Source organism: Anomaloglossus baeobatrachus, chromosome 4 (genome assembly GCF_048569485.1).
Source record: "Anomaloglossus baeobatrachus isolate aAnoBae1 chromosome 4, aAnoBae1.hap1, whole genome shotgun sequence".
Lineage (NCBI taxonomy): Eukaryota > Metazoa > Chordata > Amphibia > Anura > Aromobatidae > Anomaloglossus > Anomaloglossus baeobatrachus.
In genome coordinates this window covers 622,364,687-622,384,311 of record NC_134356.1, presented here as the reverse complement: position 1 = coordinate 622,384,311, position 19,625 = coordinate 622,364,687, and the positions used below count along the sequence as shown (strand labels likewise).

General features: G+C 53.1%; 2 protein-coding genes across 2 annotated transcripts in view; one reads left to right on the top strand and one right to left on the bottom strand.

The window, feature by feature from the left end:
- Positions 1 to 140: 140 nt before the first annotated feature.
- Positions 141 to 5,878, bottom strand: C4H2orf68 (chromosome 4 C2orf68 homolog). The gene is made up of 4 exons (XM_075346302.1): positions 5,691 to 5,878; positions 4,070 to 4,185; positions 3,534 to 3,679; positions 141 to 700 (listed from the first exon to the last, which is right to left on the bottom strand). The coding sequence occupies exons 1-4, from the start codon at positions 5,780 to 5,782 to the stop codon at positions 578 to 580; spliced, it is 477 nt and encodes a 158-aa protein (XP_075202417.1). The 5' UTR covers positions 5,783 to 5,878; the 3' UTR covers positions 141 to 577.
- A 94-nt stretch (positions 5,879 to 5,972) lies between these two features.
- Positions 5,973 to 19,625, top strand: part of USP39 (ubiquitin specific peptidase 39) — a 116,439-nt gene continuing 102,786 nt past the window's right edge. Inside the window, exon 1 of the mRNA XM_075346301.1 lies at positions 5,973 to 6,114. Within this exon, the coding sequence (XP_075202416.1) occupies positions 6,057 to 6,114 (58 nt within the window). The 5' untranslated portion in view covers positions 5,973 to 6,056. The remainder of the gene's footprint in view (positions 6,115 to 19,625) is intronic.

Here is a 19,625-nt window from a genome sequence, read left to right as displayed (position 1 = left end):
TCCATCTTGGCAATGAGCGAGTCCATGTAATTTTTAGTTGGGAGGGCTGCAAGTAGCTCTTGTATGCGGTGAACATCTGCCTGTATCATAATGGAGTTGGGGTCTTGCTGGGCCCGGCCACCATCCTGCCTCCAAAACGGTAAATAGCAATGCGAAAGTTTATTTTTTGTGCATTTTCAGTGTTTTTTTTTTTTAAAAAACAAGTACCTCTGGGTCCCTTACTGTATATTGACAGAATCTGCCATACATGTCCAATAGATGCCGATCCCATAGAATAGTAGAATACTTAATTTTTTGGAACAGAATAATAAATACTTAAGTAAAGCAACACAAACCAGCTTATTACTCTTCAGGAAACCGGCGGATTATGTAAGGCACGACTGCACCGATTTTCTTACACTTCCTAAGACTTAACCAGGATCCTACTCCCAGGTCCATAAATGAGACATAACACAGGCACCCCTCATGACTGGCCCGACAGCGCACACAGGGGGTCCGGCTCCTCAGTATAGCCAACACTGAAGAATATGGTGGTGTCCACGCAGGAATAACCGCTCCCTCTAGGATGGAGGGGGATTCAGCGATGGACTCTCCTCTTGGCGATCTCCTCTTGGATCCGTCTTTTCAGAGCCTCCGTCATTCTGGCCTCCAGCTGGTTCTCTAACGAGATTTTTGTGGCAATCTGATCAGCGTCATCATCCTGCATCAGATGGGGGAAAGATGGAAGATGTATAAATGTACGGTTTTCTGCCTCTGTGTGCAGTAATGTAGCAGCACGCAGACCTCAGTATTGAGATAAGACAACTCTACGTATGTATGTATGTATGTATGTATGTATGTATCTACTTATAGCAAAAGCCGACAGCGATTATTGGAAATCCCAGCTCAGACTCCTGCCGAAAGCTTCTTTTCATAAGTCACATGATCAGAGCACGAACGTCTCCTTTAAGAGCGGTCCTTGGCCACATTAACACTGACTAATAACTTGCTTTCTTAGGCCTCCTTCACACGTCCGTGTCTCCGGTACGTGTTTGGTCCGTTTCCTCACGTACTGGAGACACGGGCACACATAGACCCAATAAAATCAATGGGTCTGAGCTCACGTGCGTGTTTTGCTATGGACCGTGTGTATGTGTGGAGCATGCGTATGCTCCACACGTAGACATGTCAGTTTTTCTCTGGCATCACGGGTGTCACATGGCCTGCATGGATGTGATCCGTGTGACACGCACTGGAGAAAACACACGTGGTTTTTTTTTTTTTTTACAATCTTTACTCCCCTTCTCCTGCCCTCCAGTCTCTGCCGCTGCTGTCACTTGCTTCCGACCCCCCGCTCATTATGCTCATTGCATATTCACTTCACTGCGGCCAGAAGCAGCAGCAGCGGGGAGTCGGCAGGACCGGAGACCGAAGATCAGCACCACGGACAGCAGTGCCAGGGACGGGTGAGTAGAAAGTTCCCGTTCTCCGTGTGTTATCACGGATAACACACGGAGAACATACGTGTGCCATAAAAACGGCACATGGAGGACAATACGCACCTTTGACAATGTCCGTGAAAAACAGCCGTGTGAAAGAGGCCATAGAAGAACCCTTTTAAAATGGATTGTCCTGTGCTGCTCACTTCCATATCAAATCAATGGGGCTGATGATGTTGCATATCTATCTGCGACTGTCTACGTGTACTTGCAAATATCTGCTTACAGGATGTCAAATTATGCGTCTGTTCCCATACATTTTCCTATACTTCTTGATTCTTGCAATGATCATTCACTCTCAAAAACTGCTCCAATCTGTCTTCATTGAGGGATCTAATCACCCCTGCTAACTGGACGTCTATCGAGAAGGATAAGGAGTCAGAGCACACGAAGAAACTGCATGGAGGGGAGGGCGGAATTCCTAAATGTAGGAAAACTGTAAGATGTATAAGAGAGAGGTAGAGAGGTAGAGAGAGAGATAGGTAGAGAGAGAGGTAGAGAGAGAGGTAGAGAGAGAGGTAGAGAGAGCGGTAGAGAGAGAGAGCGGTAGAGAGAGAGAGCGGTAGAGAGAGAGAGCGGTAGAGAGAGAGCGGTAGAGAGAGGTGTAGAGAGAGGTGTAGAGAGAGGTGTAGAGAGAGGTGTAGAGAGAGGTGTAGAGAGAGGTGTAGAGAGAGGTGTAGAGAGAGGTGTAGAGAGAGGTAGAGAGAGAGGTGTAGAGAGAGGTAGAGAGAGGTAGAGAGAGGTGTAGAGGTAGAGAGAGGTAGAGAGGTAGAGAGAGAGGTAAAGAGGTAGAGGTAGAGAGGTAGAGGTAGAGAGGTAGAGGTAGAGAGGTAGAGGTAGAGAGAGAGAGGTAAAGAGGTAGAGGTAGAGAGGTAGAGGTAGAGAGGTAGAGGTAAAGAGGTAGAGGTAAAGAGGTAGAGGTAAAGAGGTAGAGGTAAAGAGGTAGAGGTAAAGAGGTAGAGGTAAAGAGGTAGAGGTAAAGAGGTAGAGAGAGAGGTAGAGGTAGAGAGGTAGAGGTAAAGAGGTAGAGGTAAAGAGGTAGAGGTAGAGGTAAAGAGGTAGAGGTAAAGAGGTAGAGGTAGAGGTAAAGAGGTAGAGGTAAAGAGGTAGAGGTAGAGGTAAAGAGGTAGAGGTAAAGAGGTAGAGGTAGAGGTAAAGAGGTAGAGGTAAAGAGGTAGAGGTAGAGGTAGAGAGATAGGTATAGAGATAGAGGTATAGAGATATATATATACACGCACACACAATATTTTCTAGTGAAATGTCACCTGAAGCAGCAGTTATACAATAACAGATTGAGGACTTTAATAAATGTGACCCAAACACTTGAGCAAAATTAGAGTAGACAGTCCTGATCCTTAAAAGATGCAACCAAATTTAATTTTTACGCTCTGGTTTTTTTCTTCTACCTTCTTCCAAAAGTCATAACTCTTATTTTTTGCATCCATAAGGCCACGAGGGTTTGTTGTTATTTTGTAGGACAAGTCCACTTTACCATATACTGTACTGAAGAAGAAAAAAAAAATATTCCAAGTGTAGTGAACTAAGAACGCAATTCCACCATTCATTACCACAATAGGATTCTCCAGCTCAGCACAAAATAAATGTATTACAAGGCACTAAAAACAGTTTTTCCTCACATTAACGGGGGTATTCTGTAGTTTCCGGTACAGTCATGTGACCCCAGAGGCTGCTGTACAGAAAAAAAAAAAAAAAAGCTGAGAAAACAAATGGAGGGTCTTCTCCAAAATGGGGATGTTACGCCTCAGTTTTCAGAAGTGATAATTGACCCCAATACTTAGGAAATTGGCGCATTTGGGTACATGCGGCAATAATATATAAATAGTCTATGCCAAACAGCACACAGTGTTCAGTCTGGATAATTTCAGGGGTGTAACGTGAAGCTCGTCAGCCCCAACACAGAACTCCAACCGGCCCCCAACTATCATGGATCTTCATTAGTACTGCTCTTCTCATATGGGCCAAAAGACTTTTTGGGTTCTCCTAGGTTCTGCACCCCCCGTCATTAACCCCCTGGATACTCCATAAAACACCCACCTCATAGACAATAACAGATGTGACTTCGCCTCCGTCTGCCTCAAACTCCAAGCAGAAGAGCTGATTTGCACTCGCTTCGGGATCTGTACTGGAGTCGCTGTCACTCAGGTCATCATCTGCCCGATGGGCACTGCGGCTCGGCCTCTCTGACAAGGGACAGGGTGATGCGTATTAATGGAAATTATCAGTTCGTCATGTTGCAAAATACAGTATTTGCAGTGACTGGCACCAAACATAGGGGGCCCAGCAATCAGAATTTGATTATTATGGGGTAACCGCCGGTCAGTGGGGTCCGGGTCTTGTTGTGACCCCACCAATTGTAGTATGAGGACACATCGAGGTGCGGGGCAGTAACTCCATGGGCCTATACACTGGCTGCGCACTCGTGCAGGGTCTGATCTCTGCTCCTCGCAGTGCCCCACAGCAGTGTCCTTACTCCCCACTGATGGTGATACGCTTATGTATACCATATGAGAAGTAATTTCAGATGATAGCTATTATTTGTGAAGCCCCAGCGCTCTATATACAGCTCTCACCTCGTGGATGGGGGTGGTACACCTGCAGGTCTGGTTTCCGGGGCCGGGCCGGGCCTGGGGTGTACCTTTTCCTTTGCTTCTCTTTAGCTTGTTTCACCTCCTTATCATAATCATCTCTAATGAAGAGTAAAAATTAAAAACACTTATCAAAAACGTTCAATATTGTATGGAGTAATCAGACATCACTTTATATAAGGACTCCCATTAGCAGAGGGTCAAATACACGGGAATAGGAGACCCCCAGTGCTCGGTAGGTCAGGGGTCAATGGCCGCACTGGTCTTAGATGAGAGAAAAGCAAGAGTAACCTGAAGAGCTACAGGCTGTATATATAGAGTGGAGCATCTCCAGCCGCACAGTGTCACGCCTGGACTCGTGGCCCCTCCATTCACACAGACATTGCAATCCTGTGTGCACGCGCAGTACCCTCCATGATCAGGTGTTCCCAGACTGGCACACACACAGTATTCTCCCTGCCCCTGTGCTTGGATCAGTATGGAGCCCGCACAGGAGGGGGGGCTCCCTCTATACCCAGCCCACGCAGAAGGGGGGGGGGGGCTCCCTCTATACCCAGCCCACGCAGAAGGGGGGGGGCTCCCTCTATACCCAGCCCACGCAGAAGGGGGGGGGCTCCCTCTATACCCAGCCCACGCAGAAGGGGGGGGGCTCCCTCTATACCCAGCCCACGCAGAAGGGGGGGGGCTCCCTCTATACCCAGCCCACGCAGAAGGGGGGGGGGGCTCCCTCTATACCCAGCCTGCGCAGAAGGGGGGGGGGGCTCCCTCTATACCCAGCCCGTGCAGATGGGGGGGGGCCCTCTACACCCAGCCCACGCAGAAGGGGGGGGCCCTCTATACCCAGCCCACGCAGAAGGGGGGGGGGCTCCCTCTATACCCAGCCCACGCAGAAGGGGGGGGGCTCCCTCTATACCCAGCCCGCGCAGAAGGGGGGGGGCTCCCTCTATACCCAGCCCGCGCAGAAGGGGGGGGGGCTCCATCTATACCCAGCCCGTGCAGAAGGGGGGGGGGCTCCCTCTATACCCAGCCTGCGCAGAAGGGGGGGGGGCTCCCTCTATACCCAGCCTGCGCAGAAGGGGGGGGGGCTCCCTCTATACCCAGCCTGCGCAGAAGGGGGGGGGGGCTCCCTCTATACCCAGCCCGTGCAGAAGGGGGGGGGGGGCTCCCTCTATACCCAGCCCGTGCAGAAGGGGGGGGGGGCTCCCTCTATACCCAGCCTGCACAGAAGGGGGGGGGGCTCCCTCTATACCCAGCCCACGCAGAAGGAGGGGGGGGCTCCCTCTATACCCAGCCCGCACGGAGTCTCCTGTGTCCCTCCTGCTCCCAGCCATCAGTCGCGTCCTTACAGGAAGGCGTCGGTGACACTAGATGAAACCACCTTGGTATTTTTTCTCTTTCCTTTATGTTTGCACCAAGAATGACATTTTTCTATTTCACAATCAGAGCAGAGCACAATCCCGGCAGACGGGCGCTGAATGCAGCACAGTGTGAAAACCGCAAAGCACCGCGCCTCACCGAGATATATATGATGTGTAGCGAGAAAACTACAACTCCCAGCATGCCCTGCTGACAATAACGAAAGCACAATGACACCGAGCCTCCTCACCGTGCTTTCTGGTTCCGCCGGATATGATGAACGAACCCATGATTCATGTTCAGCCGCCCGGCTCTCCCGCGCGCCTCCATCTCTTCTTCCATGCCCCCTCCACTCGCCGCTCCGCGGCCTCCAAATTCCCTTTCTGTGCAGTTTAATCCCCCCTTCTAGCTAATTGGCTGGCAGATGCAGCCGAACTCAAAGCTGATTGGTGACTTGATGAAAAGTTACACACATCGAACCAATGAGAGCTGAGAACATATCTGCGTGTCAAACCTCGTTCTGATTCTGCATCAACTAATCAGTGATCTCTGTGGAAAGGGGGCGGGTCGTCTAACAGAGTCGAGGCTCGAAACGCAACGGTGGCGGTGAAGCAGAATGAGCGTGGAGAAGAGGCTTAAACGTGAAGCGGAGGAGAACGTAGAGGAGGAGGCAGGTGTGTGCATTGGGATTACGGTGCAGGCTGCAGTTACGTGCTGCTCCCTGGCATGTAGATGGTCTAAATTATATCAACCAATAAGCAATCAGCTTTCATTTTCTAAACTGCTGTGGACATATGTAAGCAGGCCTGTGATTGGCTAGCATGGACATTATGTCCCCTGATTTGATAAACAACATGGCACCTTACACTGTCACTCTGTATTGTCGGGGGCAGCCTGTGCTGTCGGTGGGAGCCTCACTGCGGATTGTAGGAGCTGATGAGAAGACCCCTACGACTCTAAGCTCAATAAGCAACCTCTGGGGCCGCCTGGCACCTTCCCTTAGAATAGGACATAAATATCTGCTCTGTGGAGGCCGATATTTGGTGCCCCCCGCCGATCAGCCAGCCTGCTGCCAGTGACTGATAGGTCAGTCTTTTCTGTGACCCTCCTCCCCGACCGAGAATCCTGCGCAGGCACCACCCTTCTTGGCGCAGGCACCACCCTTCTTGGCGCAGGCACCACCTTTCTTGGCGCAGGCACCACCTTTCTTGGCGCAGGCACCACCCTTCTTGGCGCAGGCACTTTCCTGGCTCAGGCACCGTCTTTCCTGGCTCAGGCACCGTTCTTCCTGGCTCAGGCACCGTCTTTCCTGGCTCAGGCACCGTTCTTCCTGGCTCAGGCACCGTTCTTCCTGGCTCAGGCACCGTTCTTCCTGGCTCAGGCACCGTTCTTCCTGGCTCAGGCACCGTTCTTCCTGGCTCAGGCACCGTTCTTCCTGGCTCAGGCACCACCCTTCCTGGCTCAGGCACTGTCTTTCCTGGCGCTGACCGATCGTCCGTCTCTCGCAACGTCATCAGGTCTTTTCTGCAGATGCATCGGCGTCTGCTCTAGATTTCAGCCAAGTCTCCTGCACTTCTGGGCTCATTTGCAGAAACATTTGCCCATGGATTTCTAGAAAACAGAGGCACCGACTTCTAATAGAAAGGTGCAGACATAATCAATATTACAGACCTGTGCTTTACATAGAGACCTTCGTTTTGGGTCTAAAATCGCACTAACTGGTTCCCTTTAACGATAAGGACACAAAATGCCGATGTTAAGACCCCCATACACGGGACTTCAGTCTTAGGCCACTGTCACACTTCCGTTTTTTTGCATCAGTCACAATCCGTTTTGTGCCTGATGGGACGGATGTGTTACACTCTGCTGTAAAAGTGATGCAACAGATCCGTTAATAAAATGGATCCATCATATGTTTTTTCTTTGTCGCTCCATTGGGAGACCCAGACAATTGGGTGTATAGCTTCTGCCTCTGGAGGCCACACAAAGTATTACACTTTATAAAGTGTAACCCCTCCCCTCTGCCTATACACCCTCCCGTGGACCACGGGCTCCTCAGTTTTATGCTTTGTGTGGAAGGAGGCACACATCCACTCATGCATTCTCATACTTAGTTATGTCGGTTGGAAGAAAAGAGGACCCCGATGGGGCCCCCGGCATGTTCCCTTCTCACCCCACTATGTCGGCGGTGTTGTTAAGGTTGAGGTACCCATTGCGGGTACGGAGGCTGGAGCCACATGCCGTCTCCTTCACCATCCCTTATGCGGCTCTGGGAGAAGTGGGATCCTGAGCGGTCATCCATTTGCTGGGACCGTGCTCCATCCGCAGCCCCTGGTGGAACCTGCCAGACCGGAGCCTCTTCAACCTCAGGGACCGGGCCCTGCAACTTAAAGGTACTCTGTGTCCCCATAGGGGACTGTGCAGGGAGCGCACCTTCTTCCCGGAAGCCGCGGTAGTTGTGAAATTGAGGAGGCCGGTGGACTTCCGCGCCGACCGTGCCTGCTTGTCGGGCGCGGCCTCAAATTTAGTCCCCGGCTTCACCGCGGCCTAGTCGCGAAAATCCCACCCCCGGGCCTGCCTGTCAGGGATAAGGGCGGGATTACCGACATGACGTCGGATGTGAGGGCTGGAGCATCCTGCATGTCTTCCTCCCCCCCTCACTGACCACTGTGGGGACCCCAGATTCCCGCTCTTTGCTGGCGCCGCCCTCGGCCCCACTCCTCCCCTGAGAGCTCCGGCGGCCATTTTCTGGCATTCTGCCGGTGGATGCTTCTCAGTGAACAGCTCTGCAGCTCCGGGGGATCCACGGCAGGGAATCTGGAGGACACACTCCGCTCGTTAGCGGTCGGTAAGCCACATCGGTCACCCGGTGCTGGTACCCCTAGGGTGCCGGAATAGATACACATATATATCTGTTCGGTCAGGCTGTATACCCTTTTCCCATATACCCTCAGTGGTCACTCTCCTATGAGACAACAGCATGTCGTCCACAAGGAGCAAAGCTACTAAGGCACAGGTTTTTTTCGCGGCCTGTACCTCTTGTGGGGCTATGTTGCCTACGGATTCCACCTACCCTCACTGTGATCAATGCTCGACTCCTGCCTCGCTTGCTCAGCCGGAGCCTCGGGCACTGGTGGGCCCCTCGGCTCATGTAGACCCCCCTGCTCCTCCTGAGCAGGCTGCAGGGACAGAGCCACCGTGTTGGCCTCTTTTGCTGAGAAACTCTCTCAGTCACTTTCTCAATCCATTGCACAGTCTATGGACAAATGGTCATCTAAGCTCCTTGAGGCATTGCAGTCCAGACCGGGCCCTTCACAGGCCCCGGCCCCTGTTAGCTTGTCTCCTCCAGGCCCCTCTCGGTCCGCGCCGCAGCGCGCTCCCAGGTTGGCCCCTAGGTCTCAGGCGGAGGACTCCTGCCCGGACCGCAGTCCCAGACCGGCTAAGCGGTCTCGCTGGGACTCTTCCCCGACTTCCTCACGCTGCTCGGGATCCCAGCTTGAGGACTCTCTGGAAGACGAGGCGGACGTGGGAGCTCAGGGCTCTGACCCTGACTTCGCCCTTAACCTTGATACACCTGAGGGGGACGCCTTAGTAAATGATCTTATCTCGTCCATCAACCAGGTGTTGGATCTCTCACCCCCGCCTCCTCCTGTAGAGGAGTCGGCGTCTCAGCAGGAGAAACACCAGTTTCGGTTCCCCAAGCGTACGCGAAATACGTTTTTTGATCACTCTAACTTCAGGGATGCTGTCCAGAAGCCCAGGGCGGTCCCGGACAAGCGCTTTGCTAAAAGGCACACTGACACGCGTTACCCTTTCCATCTGAAGTCGTTAAGGGTTGGGCTCACTGTCCCAAGGTGGATCCTCCAATCTCCAGATTGGCTGCTAGGTCCGTTGTGTCTGTTGCAGATGGCTCATCCCTGAAGGATGCCACTGACAGACAGATAGAGCTCTTGGTGAAGTCCATCTATGAGGCCACGGGCGCGTCTTTCGCCCCGGCCTTTGCAGCCGTGTGGGCTCTACAAGCAATCTCGGCTTGTCTGACTGAGATTAATGCTGTCACACGGAATTCTGCTCCGCATGTTTCGTCTTTGACCTCTCAGGCGTCAGCCTTTTCGTCCTACGCCATGAACGCCGTCCTGGACTCCACTAGTTGTACGGCGGTAGCCTCTGCTAACTCCGTGGCAGTCCGCAGGGCCATGTGGCTGCGCGAATGGAAAGAAGACTCGGCTTCCAAGAGGTTCTTAACCGATTTGCCCTTTTCTGGCGACCGTTTGTTTGGCGAACGATTGGATGAGATTATTAAGGAATCCAAGGGAAAGGACTCCTCCTTACCCCAGTCCAAACTTAAGAGACCTCAGCAGAGAAAAATGCAATCGAGGTTTCGGTCCTTTCGTCCCTCCGCCAAGCCCCAATCCTCTTCGTCCAACAGGCCGGAGAAAGGCCAGAGGATCTCCTATGCGTGGCGGTCCAAGTCACGCCCCCAAAAGGCCGCAGGAGGCACTGCCTCCAAGACGGCCTCCTCATGACTCTCAGCCTCCCCTAGCCGCATCCTCGGTCGGTGGCAGGCTCTCCCGCTTTGGAGACGCCTGGTGGCCACATGTTCAAGACCGATGGGTGAGAGACATTCTGTCTCATGGTTACAGGATAGAGTTCAGCTCTCGTCCAGCGGCTCGTTTCTTCAGAACCTCTCCGCCCCCCGCTCAGGCCGACGCACTTTTTCAGGCAGTGGACGCTCTAAAGATAGGAGTTGTGATCCCCGTTCCCCTTCAGGAACGTGGTCGCGGATTTTACTCCAACTTGTTCGTGGTGCCAAAAAAGGACGGGTCATTCCGTCCCGTTCTGGACCTCAAGCTACTCAACAGACATGTGAGAACCAGACGGTTTCGGATGGAATCTCTCCGCTCGGTCATCGCCTCGATGTCACAAGGAGACTTCCTAGCATCGATCGACATCAAGGATGCTTATCTCCATGTACCGATCACACCCGAACATCAACGTTTCCTGCGTTTCGCCATCGGGGACGAACACCTTCAGTTCGTGGCATTTCCTTTCGGCCTGGCGACAGCCCCACGGGTTTTTTACCAAAGTCATGGCATCCGTCGTGGCGGTCCTGCACTCTCAAGGCCACTCGGTGATCCCCTACTTGGACGATCTCCTAGTCAGGGCCCGTTCTCGGGTGGCGTGTCAACAAAGTCTAACCGTCGCTCTGGCGACTCTCCAGCAGTTCGGGTGGATCATCAACTTCCCGAAATCCAAGTTGACACCGACCCAATCACTGACTTACCTCGGGATGGAGTTTCATACCCAGCAAGCGTTAGTCAAGCTACCGAGCGACAAACAGCTTTCTCTGCAGGCAGGGGTGCAATCACTTCTTCGGAGTCAGTCACACCCCTTAAGGCGCCTCATGCACTTCCTGGGGAAGATGGTGGCAGCTATAGAGGCAGTCCCGTTCGCGCAATTCCATCTACGGCCACTCCAATGGGACATTCTCCGCAAATGGGACAAGAGTGCGGCTTCCCTCGACAAGAACGTCTCTTTCCCTTGCAACCAAAACATCACATGGCGTCACGGCACAACAACAAGGTCCCGGCCTTCATGGCACGGTCTCAGGATCACAGAGCTCTGGCGGCGGACGCGTTAGTCCAGGATTGGTCGCAGTTTCGACTGCCTTATGTGTTTCCCCCTCTGGCGATGCTACCCAGAGTACTACGCAAGATCAGGTCCGACTGCCGTCGCGCCATTCTCGTCGCTCCAGACTGGCCGAGGCGGTCGTGGTATCCGGATCTGTGGCATCTCACGGTGGGTCAACCGTGGGCACTTCCAGACCGCCCAGACTTGCTGTCACAAGGCCCGTTTTTCCATCTGAATTCTGTGGCCCTCAACCTGACTGTGTGGCCATTGAGTCCTGGCTCCTAGCTTTTTCAGGGTTATCTCAGGATGTCATTGCCACCATGAGACAGGCCAGGAAGCCAACGTCCGCCAAGATCTATTACAGGTCTTGGCAAATCTTCCTATCCTGGTGCGCTAATAACGGTTTTCCTCCATGGCCGTTTGCCTTACCCACTTTTCTTTCATTCCTTCAATCTGGAATGGACAAGGGTTTGTCCCTCGGCTCTCTCAAGGGCCAAGTATCGGCGCTCTCCGTGTTTTTTCAAAAGCGTCTAGCCAGGCTTCCGCAGGTCCGTACGTTCCTGCAGGGGGTTTGCCACATGGTCCCACCTTACAAACGTCCGCTGGAACCCTGGGATCTTAACAGGGTTCTGACGGCTCTTCAAAAACCACCTTTCGAGCCGCTGCGGGATGTCTCTCACGTCTTTCGCAGAAGGTGGCCTTCCTAGTGGCAGTCACATCACTTCGGAGAGTGCCTGAGCTCGCAGCGCTGTCATGCAAAGCCCCCTTCCTGGTTTTTCACCAGGATAAGGTGGTTCTGCGTCCTGTCCCGGAATTTCTCCCTAAGGTGGTATTCCCTTTTCATCTTTGGCTCGGTGGATCAAGGAACCGATTCTCGAGGCCTACCGTTCTTCCGGGCTTCCGCTCCCTTCAGGGCTGAAAGCCCATTCTACCAGAGCCGTGGGTGCGTCCTGGGCATTGCGGCACCGGGCTACGGCTCAGCAGGTGTGTCAGGCAGCTACGTGGTCTAGTCTACACACTTTCACGAAACACTATCAAGTGCATACCTATGCTTCGGCAGACGCCAGTCTAGGTAGGCGAGTCCTTCAGGCGGCGGTTGCCCACCTGTAAGAGGGGGCCGTTTTCGGCTCTTTTTATCGAGGTATTCTTTTACCCACCCAGGGACTGCTCTTGGACGTCCCAATTGTCTGGGTCTCCCAATGGAGCGACAAAGAAAAAGGGAATTTTGTTTACTTACCGTAAATTCCTTTTCTTCTAGCTCCTATTGGGAGACCCAGCACCCGCCCCTGTTCCCTTCGGGCTGGTTGTTTTTTTGTGTACACATGTTGTTCATGTTGAATTGTTCTTTTGGTTCATGGTCTTCAGTTCTCCGAACATCCTTCGGATTGAATTTACCTTAGACCAATTTATAAGTTTTCTCCTTCCTGCTTTTGCACCAAAACTGAGGAGCCCGTGATCCACGGGAGGGTGTATAGGCAGAGGGGAGGGGTTACACTTTTTAAAGTGTAATACTTTGTGTGGCCTCCAGAGGCAGAAGCTATACACCCAATTGTCTGGGTCTCCCAATAGGAGCTAGAAGAAAAGGAATTTACGGTAAGTAAACAAAATTCCCTTTTTTTTTATGTGTGAATTGTCATTTGGTGGTGAAAACCTATGTGAAGCCATTCCATGAGAGAGAGTGCGACGCACAGAGAAAAACGTTACATTCTGCGTTGCTTCCGCCTGATGGTCAGCCACTAAACGCATGATCCATCATGCAGCGGATGCAACGCAGGGCCATCAGTCTCAATCCATCCATAATATAAGTCTATGGGGAGAAAACTGAATCCTGCAAAATATTTTGCAGGATACCATATTTTCTCAAGGCGACGGATTACAACTGATGCAAAAAAAAAAAACAAAATGGAAGTGTGAAAGCCGCCTGATAAGTAATTAATTTCAAAATTCCAATATTAGTAAACCTTGAGATTCGCTGCGGTCATTCCCTGCAGGTCACATACCCATTGCCTTATCCACTCTGTCTTTCTTTGTCGCTCCATTGGGAGACCCAGACAATTGGGTGTATAGCTTCTGCCTCCGGAGGCCACACAAAGTATTACACTTTAAAAAGTGTAACCCCTCCCCTCTGCCTATACACCCTCCCGTGGATCACGGGCTCCTCAGTTTTATGCTTTGTGTGGAAGGAGGCACACATCCACTCATGCATTCTCATATTAGTTATGTCGGTTGGAAGAAAAGAGGGCCCCCACGGGGCCCCCGGCATGTTCCCTTCTCACCCCACTACGTCGGCGGTGTTGTTAAGGTTGAGGTACCCATTGCGGGTACAAAGGCCGGAGCCTCATGCCGTCTCCTTCACCATCCCTTAGCGGCTCTGGGAGAAGTGGGATCCTGAGCGGTCATCCATTTATGGGACCGTGCTCCCTCCGCAGCCCCTGTGGGAATCTGCCGGACCGGAGTCTATTCAAACTCAGGGACCGGGCCCTGCATCTCAAAGGTACTCTGTGTCCCCATTGGGGACTGTGCAGGGAGCGCACCTTCTTCCCGGACGCTGCGGCAGCTGCTGAATTGAGAAGGCAGGCGGACTTCCGCGCCGACCGTGCCTGCTTGTCGGGCGCGGTCTCAAATTTAGTCCCCGGCTTCATCGCGGCCTAGTCACAAAAATCCCGCCCCCGGGCCTGCCTGTCAGGAGTAAGGGCGGGACTGCCGACCTGACGTCGGATGTGAGGGCTGGAGCATCCTGCATGTTTCCTCCCCCCTCACTGATAACTGTGGGGACCCCAGATTCCAGCACTTTCCTGGCGCCGCCCACGGCTCCACTCGTCCCCTGAGAGCTCCGGCAGCCATTTTTTTTGGCATTCTGCCGGTGGAGGATTCTCAGTGAAGAGCTCTGCAGCTCCGGGGGACCTAAGGCAGGGAATCTGGAGGACACACACACTCCGCTTGTTAGCGGTCGGTAAGCCACACCGGTCACCCGGTGCTGGTCCCCCTAGGGTGCCGGAATAGATACGTATTTATATATATATTTCTTCATCGTTCCTTATGGGAGACCCAGACCATGAGTGTATAGCTTCTGCCTCCGGAGGACACACAAAGTACTACACTCAAACGTGTAGCTCCTCCCTCCTAGCATATACACCCCCTGGTAGCCAGTCCTAGCCAGTTTCAATGCTTTGTGTTCAGGAGGTCACACACACACATGCATTCTCTGATTTTTGATTTTTTGGATTTCAAAGATTTGGAAGAAAAGCGGGTCCAATCTGGACTCCCGGCATGTCCCTTCTCACCCCACTGTGTCGGCGGTGCTGTTAAGGTTGATTTTACAAGGCTGGAGCCTTCACATGCCGCGCTCCTTTACCATCCCTCGGGCTCTGGCTTGAAGTGGGAGCCATCTCGGTTCTCACTGCTTTGCAGGAGACCGGTCTCCATCCGCAGCCCTGTTCAGGATCCTGCCGGACGGAGCGTTTAACCCCCCCCCAGGGACCTGGCACCTGCGTCTCAAAAGCTAAGTATTGAGACGTTTTTACCACAGAAAGTGGTCGTTCCAGGGGCCCCTTGTACTTTATTTTTTGGGGGGAGTGTGTTATGTAACTGTGGTAACATTTCCGGCCGGTTCTGCAGTTTTCACTGGAGAACCGCGCCGATGGTGCCTGCACGCTGGCCGCATGTTTAAATCTAGGCCCCGGCTTCGCCTGAGGCCTAGTTTCGGTTTCACTCCCTCTGCATGTCAGTCATGCAGAGGGACAGTGTGGCTCCGCCCAGCGGCTGTTCAGCACAGGGAGCGGACACTCCTCACTGAGGACAGATTCCCTCCCTGTATACCTCATTTGCCCGCTCTCAGAGTAGGCCCCGCCCCCTCTCCTCGCTCCGGTCGCCATTTTCTCAGCGTTCTCAATGTCTGTATAGGCACAGAGATACCACATTGTGACAAATGGGGGCCTGGGCTGGGGGACTGGGGGCACAGAAATGTATGTTAAACGGTCTGGCAAGCCACAACCTCCAGTTGTGCAGCTGCTTATATTCTCTGTTTATATACTCTGCTGGGGGTCATTCTGTAGATGCATTCCCTCACAGAGCCCCCACTTCTGCAGCATGTCTCACATCAGAGCAAGGCTGCAAGGCTGTTCTTAGTACGCACTGCATGTAGACTCGTACTGCCTGTACTGAGCACATAAACACAGTGGTCCCTCAGCCTGGAGGCTCGTCAGTGGCCCCTCCAGCTGCTCCGGTGGTGCTGAGCATGCATTAGCCCCCTTCTTAGGGCGCTTCGGCTTCGCTCAGCAAAGCTCTCAGAGGACTCTTCATCTCAGACCCCGTCCTCCTAAAATGGAGACGCAGGGTCCCCTGTCCTTCCCCGTCCCGCAGCTCTGATTCACGAGCTGATTCGCTGGACGAGGAGGATGTCTTTACTGGGGGCTCAGACGCTACTTACTGTACCATTGATCGGTCCGAAGGTGATGCAGATGCTAATGATTTGATTGCGTCCATTATATTTGTACTGGACCTCAATCCGCCTGTATCAGGGGAGTATCCCCCTCTGGCAGAAAGGCATCAGTATACCTAAAGAGAACAAGGAGTGTGTTCCTTAACCACTCCAGTTTTCAGCCCACTGTGACAAGCCCAGAGCCTGTCCTGAGGGCTTATTCACCAAGGTTGGTCCCTCCGGTGTCTAGTATTTCAGCCCTGATAGTTGTATCAGTGGCTGACGGCACCTCTCTAAGGTTCCCACTGTACATTAATTCTGTACTGGACCTCAATCCGCCAGTATCAGAGGAGCAACCCTCTCTGGCAAAAAGGCACCAGTTTACCTTGCCTAAGAGAACAAGGGGTGTGTTCCTTAACCGCTCCAGTTTTCAGGCCACTGTGACCAAGCCCAGGGTCTTCTCTGGCAAACGCTTCCCAAAGCGTGGTTCTGATGACAGTTTTCCCCTTCCACCAGAGGTGGTCAAGGAGTGGGCTCATTCACCAAAGGTGGTCCCTCTGGTGTTTAGACTCTCAGCCCGGACGTTGTATCAGTGGCTGATGGCTCCTCACTTACGGTTTTGCTGTCCGCCAGGTTGTCCTTCTGGCCAAATCTGTATGGAGGCGGCAGGGGCCTCGTTCTCCCCAGCTTTTGCAGCAGTGCGGCTTTCAAAGCCATCTCTGCTTTCTCTTGAGGAGATGCATTCCCTCACAGGGACCCTTTGCCTGAAATGGTTGCCTTAACTTCCAGACTTCAGTCTTTTCATCCTATGCCATGTCCGCCATGCTGGAGACTCTCACCGCACTGCGGTGGCCTCGGCTAATTTCCTCGCTATCCGCAGGCTCCGGTGGCTTCGGAAGCGGAAGGCGGATGCTTCTAAAGAAGTTCCTTGCTGGGCTCCCTTGTGCTGGTACCAGACTATTCGGGAACAACTGGATGAAATTATTAAGGAAGCTCTTGGCGGGAAGAGTTTCTTCCATGCCACAAACCTAAACCAGGAAACCTGTCCAGGGCAGGAATCAGTCGAGGTTTCGTTCTTTTTGTTCCTCCATCTGATCGTTCTCTAAGCCCTCGGCCTCGTCCACTGACTCAGCCAAGGATCGTAAACCCAAATGGCGCACGAGAAGACCGCAGGAGATGCTGCCACTAAGTCAGCCTCCTCCTGGCTATCTAGCCACGCCAGCAACGTCCTTGGTCGGTGGCAGGCTCTCCCACTTTGGCGACGTATGGTTTTAACACGTCTCCGATCAGTGGGTGCGAGATACCATCTCCCACGGCTACAGGATAGAACTCTATCCAGCCCGCCAAGCAGATTTTTTCTGTCAACTCCCCTGCTCCAAGGCCGCCGCCTTCTCACAGGCTGTGGCATTCTTGCAGGCCACTGGAGTGATTGTACCGGTTCCTGACTGGGAACGGTTCTGAGATTTCTGCTTAAATCTATTCCTAGTACCCGAGGAGGGCGGTGCCTTCCGACCTGGATCTCAAGCTTCTCAAGCATGTTCAGGTGCGGCAGTTTCGTATAGAGTCTCTGCGATCAATCAATGACCCAAGGAGATTCCCTAGCCTCCATCTACATCAGAGATGCCTATCTGCATGTGCCAATCGCAGTTTCACACCAGCGTTGGCTACGTTTTGCAATCAGAATGGTCCAATTCGTGGCTCTTCCCTTGGGGTTAGCCACGGCCCCTCGAGTATTCTCAAGGTCGGGGCAGCTGTGATTGCGGTCCTGCACCTCTAGGGGTTGGCAGTGATCCTTTTGTCCTGGACAGCCTTCTGGTCTGGGCTTCGTCCAGTGCAGACTGTTAGCGGAGTGCCTCGCTCACTCTCGCCATTCTAACCAATTCGGGTGGTTTGTCATTCTGTCCAAGTCCACTCTGACTTCGACCCAGAAGTTCACATACTCAGGGATGCAATTCGGGACTCTGTCGGCACTTGTGAAGCTGCCCTTAGTCAAACAGCAGTCCCTCCGCTGGCGGTCGACGTCGTTCCATCAGGCACCTAATACAGGTGCTGGATCAGATGGTGGTGTCAATGGAAGCGATTCCTTTGTCCAGTTCCATCTGCGTCCTCTGCGGCTGGATATTTTCCGCTGTTGGAACAAGCGGACTTCCTCCTTCCACGGGGCTCGTTTCAGTGGTGGCTTCGTCCCCTCTGTCTCAGGGACGCTCCTTTCTGGCTCCGTCCCGGGTGATCCTCACCAAGATGCTAGTCTATCCGGCTGGGGAGCAGTATATCTCCACCATGGAGCGCAGGGCACTTGGACTCTGTCCGAATCAGCCCTCTGGATCAATGTGCTGGAAATCAGAGCTGTGTTTCTAGCTCTCTAAGCCTTTCACCATCTGTTGGCGGCCAGGCACATTCGAGTCCAGTCAGACAACGCTACAGCGTTTGCCTACATCAACCTCCACGGCGGGACACTCAGCCGCCTGGCAATGTTGGAGGTTCATCGCATTCTTCAGTGGACGGAGGACTTCTAGTCCACCATATCCACAGCCCCCATCCCAGACGTGGAAAACTGGGAGGCTGATTGTCTCAGCCGTCAAACCGTGGCTCCACGATCCTCAGGTTTTTGCGGCAGACGCACTGGTTCAAGTTTGGTCCCAGCTTCGTCTGTCTAACGTGTTTCACCCTCTAGTTCTTGCCCAGAGTCCTGCGCAAGATCAGAAAGGAGGGCCGTCGGGTCATTCTCATTACTCCAGACTGACCCAGGCAAGTTTGGTACCCTGACCTGCTCCGTCTGTCCGTAGAGGTGCCATAGCATCTCCCGGACTGTCCAGACCTTCTCTCACGAGGTCCGTTCTTCCGCCAGAACCTGCGGCTCTCAGATTGACGGCGTGGCGTTTGAGTCATGGATCTTGACGACTTCTGGTATCCCTCCTGAAGTCATCTCCTCTCTGACTCGAGCTCGGAAGTATCCTTTGGCCTTGCCGACCCTCCTGTCCTTTCTACAGTCCGGTCTGCAGCTAGGACTATCCCTGAATTCCCTTAAGGGACAGGTCTCGGCTCTATCAGTGTTGTGCCAGCGGCGTATCGCCCGGCTGGCCCAGGTGCGCTCCTTCATGCAGGGCGTATCTCACATCATTCCGCCTTACCGGCGGCCCTTGGAGCCCTGGGACCTTGATTCGGTCCTCACGGCTTCCGGAAACCCCCCTTTGAACCTCTTAGGGAGGTTTCTTAGTTTAGTCTTTCACAGAAGGTGGTCTTTCTAGTGGCCATAACTTCCCTCAAGAGAGTCTCTGTTTTGGCTGCACTCTCTTCGGAGTCCTCCCTTCATCAAGACAAGGTGGTTCTCCGTCCGACTCCGGACTTTCTCCCTAAGGTGGTTGCTGTTCCACCTTATCCGGGGCATTTTCCCTGCCTTCCTTTTGTCCGGCTCCTGTTCATCGCTTTGAAAGGGCGTTGCATACTCTGGATCTGGTGCGGGCGCTCCGGATCTATGTGCTCGCACCGCTGTTCTTAGGCGGTGCACCTCTTTTTTGTGCTGACTGCTGGTCAGCGTAAGGGCCTTTCGGTTTTTAAGCCGACCCTGGCTCGTTGGTTTAGGTCGGCCATTTCCGATACCTACCAGGGTACTCAAGTGCCTCTCCCGCCGGGGATCAAGGCACACTTGACCAGGGCTGTCGGTGCCTCTTAGGCTTTCAGGCCCAGGCTACGGCTCAGCAGGTCTGTCAGACTGCCACTTGGACTAGTCTGCATACCTTTTCGAAGCACTACCAAGTGCATGCTCTTGCTTCGGCAGATGCGAGCTTGGGCAGACGCATCCTTTAGGCGGCTGTCGCCCATTTGTGAAGTTAGGTTTCGCCTACTTCTCAGTTTTTCTATTTATTCCCACCCATGGACTGCTTTAGAACGTCCCATGGTCTGGGTCTCCCATAAGGAACGATGAAGAAAAAGAGAATTTTGTTACTTACCGTAAATTCTTTTTCTTATAGTTCCGACATGGGAGACCCAGCACCCTCCCTGTTGCCTGTTGGCAGGTTTCTTGTTCCGTGTGTTATCACCGGCTGTTGTTGTAGACAGAGGTTCCGGTTGTTCCGGGTTTTGCTCTGTCTCTACTTGTGGGTGGATGTCCTCCTTCAGCTTTTGCACTAAACT

Excerpts from the sequence above, each read along its gene's own strand:
- C4H2orf68 (XM_075346302.1), bottom strand. The coding sequence starts at position 5,782 with ATGGAAGAAGAGATGGAGGCGCGCGGGAGAGCCGGGCGGCTGAACATG. Across the intron at positions 3,680-4,069 it reads GTACCACCCCCATCCACGAG|AGAGGCCGAGCCGCAGTGCC; the intron begins GTGAGAGCTGTA and ends GTCCCTTGTCAG. Across the intron at positions 701-3,533 it reads CATCTGTTATTGTCTATGAG|GATGATGACGCTGATCAGAT; the intron begins GTGGGTGTTTTA and ends CATCTGATGCAG.